General features: G+C 46.7%; 1 protein-coding gene across 1 annotated transcript in view; it reads right to left on the minus strand.

Annotated features, from left to right (window-relative positions):
* The window catches only part of RREB1 (ras responsive element binding protein 1), a 139673-nt gene that overhangs the window by 17740 nt on the left and 108049 nt on the right, over positions 1 to 13884 (minus strand). Inside the window, exons 9-10 of the mRNA XM_080656910.1 lie at positions 9192 to 9381; positions 4865 to 7763 (exon numbers count right to left, since the gene is read on the minus strand). Coding sequence (XP_080513036.1) covers positions 4865 to 7763; positions 9192 to 9381 — 3089 coding nt within the window. The remainder of the gene's footprint in view (positions 1 to 4864; positions 7764 to 9191; positions 9382 to 13884) is intronic.

Below are 13884 nucleotides of genomic sequence, written 5' to 3' on the forward strand. Positions count from 1 at the left end.
TCTCTTTTTTCAACATCCTGTAGTTTTCCAAGTATAGGTCTTTTACCTCCTCAGTTAAGTTTATTCCTAGGCATCTTAATTTTTTTGGTGCGATAGTAAAAGGCATAGGTTTCTTTTTTTGTTTCTCTTTCTGTGAGCACATTATTGATGTGTAAAAAAGCCATAGATTTCTGGATGTTAATTTTGTATCCTGCTACATTGCCGAATTCATTTATTAAGTCATTTATTTTTACAATCCTTTGTATTTTTGTGGAGTCTGTTGTTATTTCACCTCTTTCATTTCTGATTTTTGTTTATTTGGTTCCTCTCTCTTTGCTTCTTGGTGAGCTGGCTAGAGGTTCATTAAGCTTGTTTATCCTTTCAATGAAAATACATAAGATAAATGAAACCAAGAGCTGGTTAATTGAACCAGCTCTTGGTTTCATTTATCTTTTGTATTTTTATTTTTTTGGGTCTCTATGTCATTTATTTCTGCTGTGATCTTTATTATTTCCTTCCTTCTGCTCACTCTGGGCTTTTCTTGTTGCTCTATAATTAAGTTATAGAGTTAGGTAATTTGTTACCAGTTTTTCTTGATTTTTTTTTTTTTTTTTGAGGTAGGCCTGTAATGCCATGAACTTCCCTCTCAGGACTGCTTGCAATGTGTCCCATGGATTTGGGATTGTTGTGTTTTCATTGTCATTTGTTTCCACAATGTTTTTTATTTATTTTTTGATCTCTTGGTAACCCAATCATTGTTTAATAACATGCTATTTAGCCTCCAAGTGTTTGAATTTTTGTGATTGTTTTTATTGTAGTTGATTACTAATATTAGGCCATTGTGTTCTGAGAAGATGCTTTATATGATTTCGATCTTCTTGAATTTGAAGAGACTTTGCCTGTGTCCCAATATTTGGTCTATCTTTGAAAACGTTCCATGTGCACTTGAGAAGAATGCATATTCTGTAGCTTTGGGGTGAAATGTTCTGAAGATGTTGATTAAGTCCATCTGATCTAGTGAGTTGTTTAGTATTGCTGTTTCTTTGCTGATTTTTTGTCTAGAGGATTTATCCAGTGATGTCAATGGGGTATTAAAGTCCCCTACTATGACTGTATTGCTGTTGATCTCTCCCTTGATATCTTCCAGAAGTTTTTTTTTTAAATGTATTTGGGGGCTCCTGCATTGGGTGCATATATGTTTAACCAGGGTTATATCCTCGTGTTGTATCAATCCCTTTAGTATTGTGAAACGGCCTTCCTTATCTCTTGTTCTGGCCTTCTCTTTGAGGTCTATTTTGTCAGATATAAGTATTGCTACCCCAGCTTTTTTTTTTTTTTCCCATTTGCTTGAAAAATATTTTTCCATCCCTTCACTTTCAGTCTGTGTGAATCCCTTGTTCTGAGGCGAGTCTCCTGGAGACAGCATATATATATGGGTCATATTTTCTTATCCATTCAGCCACTTGTTGTCTTTTGATTGGAGCATTTAGTCCATTTACGTTTAAGGTTATTATTGATAGGTACTTGTTTGTAGCCATTTTTATTCTTTATTTATGCCTGTGTTCCTTCTTCTCTATTTCTTCTTTTTACAACAGTCCCTTTGCATTTCTTGCATTGCTGGCTTGGTAGTGATAAACTCCTTTAGCCTTATTTTTGTCAGCGAAGTTCCTGATTTCCCCTTCAATTTTGAATGATAGCCTTGCTGGATAGAGTATTCTTGGATTCAGTCCCTTGCTTTGTATCACTTTGTATACTTCATTCCATTCCCTTCTGGCCTGATGTGTTTTTGTTGAGAAATCATTTGATAATCTAATGGAAGATCCTTTGTAGGTAACACTCTGTCTCTCTCTCTTGCAGCTTTTAATCAGTTAACTGTTATGTGTCCAAAATGGAAACCATCCCCACATGCCACAATATTTTGAATTTAGTTGAAAAAACCAATTTGTAATGAGTATTATAAAAATAAATATATTACTCACAATTCGGGTGTTCTTGAATATGTTTAGCTGAAAATTCTCACAAAAAATTATTTTAAAGTTGGTCAGAGCTGCAAAATAATTGTTTTTAATAGATGCATATGGCATGTGCGGAAGGTCTGCCGCTTGCGTCTACAGACGCTTATGGCATACAATGGGTTAAGATTCTCTGTCATAAATGTTTGCCTTTGTAATTACGATGTGGTGTGGGTCTTTTTTTGGTTCATCTTGTTTGGGAACTCTCTGTGCTTGTGTGACTTTTTTCTTCTCCAAATCAGGGAAGTTTTCTGTCATTATTTCTTCAAATAGGTTCTCTAATCCTTTCTCTTCTTCTTGCCCTTCTGGCACCCCTATCAAATGTAGGGTACTTGATTTCAGGTTGTCCCAGAGCTCCCTTAGGCTCTCCTCCTGTTTTCTAATTTTTTTCTCTAATTGCTGTTCAGATTGTGTGTGTTTCTCTGCCCTATCTTCTAAGTCACTAATTTGGTCTTCCAATTCTTCTAGTCTACTGTTGAAACCTTCCATCGTGATTCTTATTGTAGCTATATCATTCTTGATTTCCTCTTGATCCTTACATAAGTTGTTGATTTTTCTCATTCATCCGGTTTATGAACTGTACGACCATTACACTGAATCCTTTACCTGGCATATTGCATGCCTCCATTTCATTTAGTTACTTTTTTTTTTTTTGGGGGGGGGGGTTGATTATTCCATTTCTTTCCTTTGGAGGTTGTTACTTTGTCTTCCAATTTTTGCTATCACCAAAGTGTCCAGGCGAAGAGTTGCATGTGGCTTGTGGAGGAAGCAGAGGGCTTGGTGGGAGGGTCGTGTACCCCGAGAGTCATGGGATAGCTCAGGCACTGACATGTGGGGCCAGGGGCCAAGGTGGCAGGCCAGTAGGGAGGGAAGCACACTCCAGAACTCACAGGAGCCTGTGTCCAGGGAGGCTGGAGTCCCGGTGGTAGCGGGGGCTCCCTGTCTAAGAGAGCCTGTTTGGCCAGCCCCTGAAAATCCTGCAGGATCTGTCTCTCACTCACACCCACACACACCATACACATCCACACACTCCCCTTTTGCTCCCTCACTCACACTCTCTCCCTCACTGCCATCCTGACGGCCACCATCTTGACTCTGCAAATGGAAACATTTATCAGACATCTTTAAAGACATGGGCACAACTCTTGAAAGGAGTTCCCGGCCACACTAGTCCTATCGGGGAGACTGATGGCTCGCTAGGAAGAGAATGGCCAGGAAGAAAGGCCTCACCCAAGGACAATGGAATGGACTCCATCCACTGAGCACTGGACTCCCAGCTGGAGAAAGGAGCTGAGAGGCTGATGGGGGGCAGGGAGGCAGAGTAAGAGCCACACTGTTCCTCAGAGCCAGACCATCTACCTCTAAAAAGTGGGAACAGAAATTCCCTTCCAGACTCTGCAAGGGGACCATAAAGGGCAGCAACAGAAACAGTGTGGGGTAACCTTCTCTTTAAGATGCACCTCCTTTTCTGAACTTTCCCCTTCGTCAGAACTGTTACTTTACTTTGTCAGGCTTACATGACTTCAAACGGAAAGAAAATGACGGTCTGAAATGCAGCATATACTTTACGAACCTAGAAATTCTGCTCCTGGCAATGAGTCCCCTGAGGACAGGCATGCCTGATGTGCCAGCATGTGATTCCACCACACCGGAGAGAGGTGCCACATCTAGGTGGTCACCAGCCTCAGAGACCCGTAGCCTGCGCTCCCCACCATCCCCTCTCACACTCTCTTCGGCCTTCCCTTTGTAGAAACAGCTTTCCTCTGTGGGCTTCTGCAGAGCTTCAAGTGATGATCAGCTCTGAACGAAGTGTTTCCACCTGGCACAGAGCATGGCTCACACCTAGTCCCACCACCTCCCTCACCACACCGCCACCACCTTAAGACTTGTAACTACCTAGGGTTGATAGATTTAGCAACTAAAAATACAGATCACCCAGTCAAATTTGAATTTCAGATAAAAACCAAGTGAATTTTTAGTATATCCCAAATACTGCCTGAAAAACATACCAAAAAATTGTTATTTATTTGAAATTCAAATTTAACTGGTATCCTATATATATATATTTTTTTTAAATATATTTTATTGATTTTTTACAGAGCGGAAGGGAGAGGAGGGATAGAGAGTTAGAAACATCGATGACAGAGAAACATCGATCAGCTGCCTCTTGCACGACCCCTACTGGGGATGTGCCCGCAACCAAGGTACATGCCCTTGACCGGAATCGAACCTGGGACCCTTGAGTCCGCAAGCCGACGCTCTATCCACTGAGCCAAACCGGTTTTGGCTGGTATCCTATATTTTATATGGCAATCCCATACCGTCTAATTCTTTATTCAGTTTTAGGTACTATCTGTTAATATTTAGGTTATCAAAATATTATCTAAAGGTTGAGGATCTCACCCAATTTACCCTCAGTTCAATGACATAAATCCTGTATGAATATTTAGTAAATTATAATTACAAAAACAGTTGCATGGTCATTAACTTAATACAAAGCTCCATTTCTACCTCACTGGCTCCTGTGGGTAACCAAGAGTTTAATCCTGCTACCTTATCCAGAAGGGACTGGAGGGACGGCAGTGAGTAACTGATTGGTCTAGGACCATTTTTCACCTAAAAACACCTTACTTTTAACACTCCCTTCACCCGCAGCCCTTAGAGGGATCAGACAATAGGAAAAGGTCATTCTGGTTACCTGAGCACATGGCCTCAGTAGGCCAACCCCCTGCTTCTGAGACAGGAGGAAGGGAACCTAGGAATAGGGCCATGGGAACAGGACTCCACGCTTTCAACTCCACCCTCTCTCTCCCCCTGGCCAGTGGCCAGTCTCCCCGCTGGATGTAGTACCAGTGTGTGTGAGGCCCTCTTACCAGTGTGTGTGAGCATGTGCCTCTGGAGGGAGCTGGCCCAAGGGAAGACTCGAGGGCAGTGGGGACAGTTGATCTTCTGCAGGCAGTTGGCATACGAGTTCCGCTTTGTCCTCAGCAGCTTGTCTTCTGTGGGGCTGCCCTGCTCTTCATCACTGGGCCCGTTGTGGTCAGCAGGGGTGCCAGCCAACTCGTCCTGAGCGTCGTCCTCTGCTGTCTGCAGAAACGGACTGAACTTGTTGGTATCTGTGGTAGCCAGCATCTTCTCAATGCTGGCAAATTCCCCACTGGAATCCAGGTCTACCCCACCATTGCTGGCCTGGGGCCGACTCCTCAGCCCCTTTTTCCGGCCCCTCTTCTTTGACAAGCCAGCTGGCCCCTGCCCAGTGGGTGAAGCCGCCTCTGGACTGTTGGCAGCAGGGGGTTGGTCGCTGGATTCTTTGGGGCTGGTGGTCTCAGTGGGGGCAGTGGTGCCTCCTAAGCTGTCTGAAGCTGTGGTGTTACTGCTGGTGCCTGTGGGCCCTGGGTCAGTCACCTTGGCTTTGAGCAAGGTGGGGGCTGAGGACACAGATGAGATGATCTGGGCAATGGAGGCCAGTGGGGGCAGCTCTTCTGTCATAGGAGGCTTTGGCAAGAGCAGGGGGGGCTTGGGGCGTAGAGGCCTCAACAAGGCTGGGCTGCTTATCAGAGTGGAGGTGCCCAAGAGAGGGGAGCTGTTGATGAGGGCTGATGAGTAAATGGGGACAGTGACCTGCACGGAGCCCTGCAGGGGCTGAGCATGGGCTTCCAGAGTAGTGGCTGTGGAGGCTGCTGCCGAAAGGGCCAAGGGTTTCTCCAGGATCCCACTGGACCCCAAGGTCACTGGCAGAGTAGGGCACGGTGGTGGACAGGGAGAGAGTTGCTCCCCACTCCCTGGTTCCTGCTCAGGCATCTTGGCTTCACTGGGAGCAGCTGAATCCTTGTCTCCTCTCCTAAAGTTCTTGGGGATGGATAGGTCAATGGGCTCCATAGAGCAGTCATAGGGGGCCGAGGAAGAGGGGCTCAGGAACAAGGCTGCGTTTTCCTGCTTCACGTGGACCAGGGCCAGGCCCTTCTGGGAGAAGTCCAGAGGCTCATTGAAGTCCACTGAGAAGTTGCTGGCTGGCTCCAACTTGACAGAGATGGGAGGTGGAGGCTGGGTGGGGCCCGTGTGAAGATAGCCATTCTGGGCCTCCAGAAAGGTGGCAAGGGGTTTGCGCTCACCAAAGGCTCCGCTGCCCTCCTCTACCCTCCCTGAGGCCTCAGCCACAGGGGCCTCCTTGGAGCCCAGGCCATCTGCTGCCAGGATGTAACTCTCGATATCGTGCTCTGGCACATGTAGGTGCTGCTTAAGGATGTGGTGGACGCAGTTGCGCTTGGCTGAGAAGGTGGCACTGCACTCCTTGCACTCAAAGGGCTTGTGGCTCTTGGGGCAGCCGCCCAAGCCGCGGCCACAGTGTGTGCGCATGTGGATGCGCAGAGCGCGGTAGTGCTTCAGGTCTTCACCGCACAGCCGGCACACTGTGTCTGGGGAGCAGAAGGCGTCCACCATCTCTGCCGCGCTGCTGGTCACATACTCGATGTTCTTCTCAATGTCCTTGCGGGTGGCCTTGAGATGCTTCTTGCGCAGGTGCCGCTCGCAGTTGGCCTTGACGGTGAAGGGGTAGTGGCAGATCTTGCAGATATAGGGCCGCTCGCCGCTGTGCGTGCGCAGGTGGCGGATGAGTGCGGCCTTGTCGGCCGCGATGTAGTCGCAGATGTTGCACTGGTATGGAGAGATACCCAGGTGGGAACGCACGTGAGCACGCAACACCCCGGAGAAGGCGAACACCTGGTTGCAGAAGCGACAGGGATAGAGCACCTTACGCATGGCTGGAGATTTCTTGCTGCCGGGGCCCGTCATGATGGCCTTGAGGTCCCCCTCTGTTATCTCCTGCTTGATCTTGGCCTCCATGCTCAGGGGCAGCAGGGCCTCGATGATGCTGTCCTGCTCCAATTGCGTCTTCATCTCAGCCTGACCTGGCAGCTCTACCCGTGGCTGCTGCAGGAAGAGCTGCATGGCCGCATGTGGCTGGGCCCCAGACTTGGACTGCAGCAGGTTTGTGTTGGAGGCCACCTCCACCGAGCCTTTGAGGAGCTTCAGGGCCGGCGGGGGCAGGCTGGGACTGATGCAGCCAGGGGAGGCCTGCTGGGCATTGAGGAGAGGGGGGGGTGTTGAGGTGGCTACCACCGTCCGCGGTGTGACCAGGGGCTTTGGCTTCAGAGGGGGCATGTGTTTGAAAATCGCCTGCAGAGGGGTGACAGGGGCCTTGGAGAGAGGCGGAAGACTGATTTGAGGGGGCGCTGAGGCTGCCATCTTCAGGATCTGCTGGATGTCAGCCAGCTCAATGGCCGACTCCCCGGAGATGGGCTTGACCACAATACTACTATCAGGCTGAATGATGAAGCCCTTTTGGAAAGGCTGCAGGGACAGGTGCTTCATGCTCTCCTTGGTAGCCGGGAGGACTGTGAGAGAACCGCCCAGGGAAGAAGCTTCGAAAGGAGACAGCCTCAGCACATTGGTGCAGCCAGGTTCCTGAGGTAGCTGACACTTGAGTGCCTGGAACTGTATTGCTTGGTTGTCATCCGGCGGGGGCTCCTCAGCTGGGACAGGCCTGACGTCTTTGGTGTGCTGCAGGCCCAGCAAGGCCAGGAAGACCTTCTGGTCCATGGCGTCATCAGGTAGGGTCTTGGCTTGCAACCTTTCCCGTCCCTGGTCCACAGCGACATGGGTCTGCTTGTGCAGGGCGAGCGAGGAGAGCATGGGGAATGCCTTGTCGCAGATGTCACAGACGAAACGGTGCTGCTCGCTGATGCACCTTCGCAGGTTTGTTTCACACCAGGCCTACAAAGCAAGGAATCGAGAGGAGGATTTAAAAATCATCACTAAACTGAGATGCAGAAAGTACCTGTTGTACAACTGCTGCAGTATCCAGCTTTCTCCATAATGTATAGGAGCTGACCTTTCCCTGCTCACTAACTGCTGGAGTGAATGAGGAAATCCACAAGCATCTCAGGTATCATGTTTTCTTGATGAATAACATCAACCCCAGGTATCTCAGCAGCAAAGCAAGTTAAGTGATAATACCACAGTAGTAGGATTTTCTTTTTAAAAAATGGGTGTCTTGCAAAACTAACTGATGGTAGAGAACCCCTGTATTGTCAGGAGAGAGGGAGCATCATTTGGGGTTACATGAGTATACACATATGGCTGTCTACATATGGAATTGAGCTTGAGGCTCATGCACTGGAAGAATTTCACTGTTGCTATCTTCTATCTCAATTTTTTAAATTTGGAAAATAGTAGTTTCAAAGTAGTTTATAAGCAGAGAACAAATATGGCTCAGGTTAATAATGACCCAAAACATCTATATATATAAAAGGCTAATATGCTAAGTGTCCCTCCACCCTTCCGACAGGTTGCTATGATGCACACTGACCACCAGGGGGCAGACGCTCAATGCAGGAGCTGCTGAGCTGCAGTTTTTGGGTGATGTACCCCAAAACCAGAGAGGAGGGAGCCTGATTCCTTGTGGGCCTGCGCGATTCCACCTTTGGCTGTGGGTTATGTTGTTGCTGGGGCACTGTCGGCCTTGAATCTGGTTTACTGCACACTTGCATTTGCATTCCACACCCTGTGCAACACCAACTTTGCAGAGTGCCCTCTTGCACTCTGGGACCCCTCGGGGGATGTCGGAGAGCCAGTTTTGGCTCGATCCCCACAGGCCAGGCTGAGGGACCCCACCTGCCGGAGGGACCCCGCTCACTCCGCAGATGTCGGGGAGGGACCGCTGGAGGTTGGTTCCAGGGCGTGTCTGGCCCTTCTCGCCCTTCCGTCCCGCCAGCCACCTTCTAATTAATTTCCTTTCAATGTTCATGAACCTGTGCACTGGGTCATCACTTTGTAGTTTTTTTAAATAAAAAACTACAATGCTGATAATATTTAGCTGTAAGGCTAATTAAAACTACAAATTGATGTAATTAAAAATACAAATTTAATTCTGATAGGACCTAAAGAATGGGCAAAAGCCCTGATGAGCTAGACTCAGATGTGACTATGAGAAAAAAAAAAATGAAAGGCCACCTACACCTCTCAACACAACAACCCAAAAAAGACTAAAAAGGACAAAACTGAATTTCAAGAGGAAAGATGTTAAAAAAAACAAAACCCAATGGACCTCATCTGAAGGAAAGGAAACCTCAGGGTGAAGAATTTAAGTCCAACCCTGTGGACCATGGAGGAGACAGCTGCTGGTTCTGCCCATCAGCATACCTGAGAAATCCGAGGAAACTTCCTACAGGAGAAGTCGGTGAATCCCAAGTCATGGAAGCCAGCAGGAATGGAAGGGTTGTTCTGGATGAAAGGCCTTCCCGTTGCATCTCTGGGAAGCTGTTTATGGACAAGCGCATTGTGGCGTAGCAATCCTCGATGTGTCCGAAAGGTGACACAGCAAATGTCACATCTGGGAAGAAAGTGACAGAATGTAAGGACATAGCAAAGTCAGAATTCCCACCTGTCCATTAATCTTATTGTATTTTCTTGTCCTTTGATCTATAAGTAAATGAAAATAAAATGATAAAACAAATTATTATAATAATGAAAACAGGAATGATATAACATATAGAGGAAGCCAGTCTGCTCACGGTTAGCAACAAAAATCCCTTCCTTAAAAAGAAACTATATCCTAACAACTTCTGGGTTTCCCATCTTTGCAGACAGCACAGGTGTGCACACTGTCGCAGGCCTATTTGTTCTGTCATGCAGAGTGATCCTTTCAAAGTTTCCTCACTCCCGCTGCTCAATGTACTCTAGTCATAAAACATTTTGAAAGTCAAAAAGCACAAATTTACACAGCATCTTGGGAAATCACATCAGCATTCCTGGTATCTGACCAAGATAAAATGATAAACTCTTCAACTGAAGTAGCAGCATGTGACAGTGATTATGATTTATGTATTAAATTCTGATATTATTGCCATTCATTATCTGAAGAATAACCACAGTTCCCACCTATGAGCCCACACTAAGGGCAATGGCATGACCCTGGCAGGCGGACAGTCATCACAGACGAAAACACTAAGGCTGAGGGCATATGCCTCGTAAGAAGCAAACACAAACCGTGAGGGTCGCACCACGAGGCTGTCTCCCTTTTCTAGGAGCCCCCACAAATGCTTTACTTTAGAGATGTCTTCCTCTTTCGCCTTAACTGTCCTGGGACACATGGATGCGTCAGAAATACCGTTTTTAAATACTGTTCTCCACTTTCACACTAGTGCTGTCCTGTAGGTCTTTGCTGAGAACCACCATCTTAAAATCTATACAATCATTAGAATGTTGTCAACATCCCCTACCCAGCGATTTTCAACCTTTTTCCTCCCATGGCACACATTACTAATTACTACAATTCTGCGGCACAGCAAAAGTATATTTTTTGCTGATCTGACAAAAAGTAAAGGTATGATTTTGATTCATTCACACCGGACGGCTATTGTTGTGTTGGCTATTGTCATTTTTTTATTTGACAATCTAAGAAAAAAGAGGTCAGCGCCCCTGACTAAATACTCAGTATTGTATGTTTTAAAAATTCTTGAGGCACACCGTTTGAAAAATCCTTGGCCTAAGCCATCATTAGAGCTATACATGGTTATTTACATGTAATTAATTAAAATTTCCTCAGTCACATTAGCCTAATTTCCTGGGCACATTCCTATGATCACAGTACTGTGTGCCAAGCATCATTCCAGTACTTACACATGTAAGCACATCTGCCCCTCACAAAACCTCTACAGTAGTTCCTATTATTGTTCCACAGAGGAATAAAGCCCTTAGACCAGGGGTGGGCAAACTTTTTGACTCGAGGGCCACAATGGGTTCTTAAACTGGACCGGAGGGCCGGAACAAAAGCATGGATGGAGTGTTTGTGTGAACTAATATAAATTCCAAGTAAAGGAGCGGAGGGGAGAGCAAGAGAACCCTCTGCTCTTTCGGCTCCGCGGGCCGGATAGAACAGCCGAACGGGCCAGATCCGGTCCGCGGGCCGTAGTTTGCCCATGGCTGCCTTAGACTGTAAAAAAAAGGACAACAGCCAACACAATAGCCACCCAGTATGAATGAATCAAAATTATACATTATTTTTTGTCAGACTGGCAAAATTATATTTTTTGGTGTGCCACATAATTTTAGTAATTAGTTTATGTGTGCCATGAGAGGAAAAAAGGTTGAAAATTGCCGTTTTAGATGATAATAATGTCTTGTCTACATTACTTAGAAGTCCTTTTCTTTTATAGACATGTAACGGAATATTTATAAACTAGAGGCCCGGTGCACGAAATTCGTACATGGGGGATGGGGTAGGGGAGCATCCCTCAGCCCGGCCTGCAATGATGCCAGCGTCCTGCCCCAGCCGTTATGGGCACTGCCATATTTGTGACAGAGTGACGGTTAATTTGCATATCACCCCTTTATTAGATAGGATGAAATGTGTTGCCCGGGATTTGTTTTGAAATTATCTGGGGCAGGGAAGAGATGACACACAATTGCCTGTGGGTAGATAATTCCTGAAACTTGAGTGATGAGTGAGGGAATCATTAGAGTAGTTTCTCTATGTCTTCATGCATTTGAAATGTTCCTTAATACATCTAGAAAAACATCTCATTACAAATGGCTAATGAGAGTGGGCTGACTTTTTGCCTCCTTTTTCCAAGGGTCAACAATGTCCAAACCACTATTTGCAGTAGGTGTGTGTGGGTGGGGGGGGGGGGCGGGGGGGTTATCTATAGAAACTCCAGAAGAAAAGCCTCTGCACTGAGTCTCATGTGGTGCGGGTAATGCAAAGGAGCCCATTTCTTCAGGAAGGCACTGGACAATCAGAGGGGCCAGGGGCCTACAGGGAGGTGCAGAGCCAAGGGCTCAGGAAGGCCCCATATTGTGGGACTTACAGGCTGGCAGACTCTCTCCCTTCCCCTCTGTCCTGTCTGGGGCGTAAGCAGGTAAGGTTTGGGGAACTGTGGGAGATGGGCACTGGTTGATGCCTTTCCTGGAAAGTGAGACTAAGAGAAGTGAGAAAGATTGGAGCAAGCTGTAGCCTGTGGGCCCTACAGGCATCTTCCACTTGAAGCCTACACTACCTCGGAACTTCCCGAATTCATCATTAGCACTACCGACATACATTTTGTGCTGTGTTTTAAATTCATTTTTTCTAGTACCAGGAACTGTTCTGGATGCTGGATCACTATATAGTTGAGTAAACCATAAGGACTAAGAAGGTGGCTGGCTGGGGTCAAAAAAAGGAAAGAAAGAAAGAAAAAAAAAAAAAAGAAAGAGCAGCCATTACTGCACAGGGATCTCTCCACAAACTGCACTTAGCAGAGAAAGAAAAGGGAAGGAAGAAAGGGAAGAAAGAAAGGGAAGGAAGGAAGGAAGCAAGGAAGGAAGCAAGGAAGGAAGGAAGGAAGGAAGGAAGGAAGGAAGGAAGGAAGGGCAGCCATTACTGCACAGGGATCTCTCCACAAACTGCACTTAGCAGAGAAGCCTCCTCAGTGAACTACCTGCCTCTGCACTGAACTGCCCTCTGAGCCAGCCCTTATAAGGGTTTCCTGGAATCCTATTTCAACCAATAGGACTGAAGTGTTCCCCAGCCAATCAGAGCTATATAGCTCTGACCAATCAGGGACCAGAGGTGGGGACTTCTGTCTACATAAGCCAGCTCTCCTGTGGATCTGGGAGCACACTTTCTCACTTTCCACCAAAGACTGGCTTCCCCTGGCTGGAGCTGAAACACTGTAGATTTCTCAGACCCAGCACTGACCAGTGGGAAGGGGGGCCGAGCAGAGTGGACCATCACAGAGTGGACCATTACATAGTGGAGCTGCCTAGCTGAAGAGGGGCCTGGTCTCAGGGCCGCCTGGCTCCCAGGCAGCTTCACAGGGAGCTGTTCCACAACAGTGCTATTTTCATAGCCATGTTTTATTACCTTTGAGCTATTTGCACTAAATAAAGTTTCCTTCTTTACAACACCCAAAATTGGGGAATCCTGTTGGAGTTTGAATTGGCACCAACAACCACTGGTTGACAAAATACATTCAGTTGATCCTCATTATTTGTGGATTCTGTATTTGTGAATTTGCCTATTCATTAAAATTTACTTGTAAACCCCAAATTAGTACTTGCAGCACTTTCTGGGTCATTCATGGATGTGCACAGCACTGTGAAAAACTTGAGTTGCCCTAGGCATGCATTCCCAGCTGAGGTCTAAAAAGGAGACACTCTGCCTTCTTGTTCAGCTGTCATACTGTAAACAAGTGTCTTTTTTGCAGTCTATTTAGTGCCACAATCTATCTATAGTGCTTTTTGTTGGTGGTTCTGTGTATAAAATGGCCCCCAAGCATAGTGCTGAAGTACTGTCTAGTGTTCCTAAGTGCAAGAGACTGTGATGTGCCTTATGGAGAAAATACCCGTTTTAGATAAGCTTTCATCAGAGATGAACTGCAGTGCTGTTGGCTGGAGTTCCATGTTAATGAGTCAATAGTATTTAATAAATAAGGTATTTAAATAGAAACACACATAAAATGAGGTTATATATTCAGTTGATGAAATGTTGCAACCGTTTCATCCAGGAGCAATGATTCAGTATTAATTCTGTGTTCATGGTGCCTTTATCTATATATATAAAAGCCTAAGTGACCATTACAATGGAATGACCGGTCGCTATGATGTGCACTAATCACCAGGGGGCAGATGCTCAACACAGGAGCTGCGCCCAGCCTGCAGGCCCCGATCACCAATGGGGCTTGCCGGCCAACCTCCTGGTCCCTCCCCACAGCCGGCAGGCCCCAATTCCCTGGGCTGGGATGGGGAACCAGGGGTGGGTGGTGGCGGACGCAGCCCCTTTCCCAGGGTGGGCCAAGGGCTGGCTCCCTCCTCGGGGATGGCGGCCAACCTCCTGGGTCCCTCCCCCCATTCCACA

Source organism: Plecotus auritus, assembly GCF_963455305.1.
Source record: "Plecotus auritus genome assembly, chromosome: 2".
NCBI classification, from domain to species: domain Eukaryota; kingdom Metazoa; phylum Chordata; class Mammalia; order Chiroptera; family Vespertilionidae; genus Plecotus; species Plecotus auritus.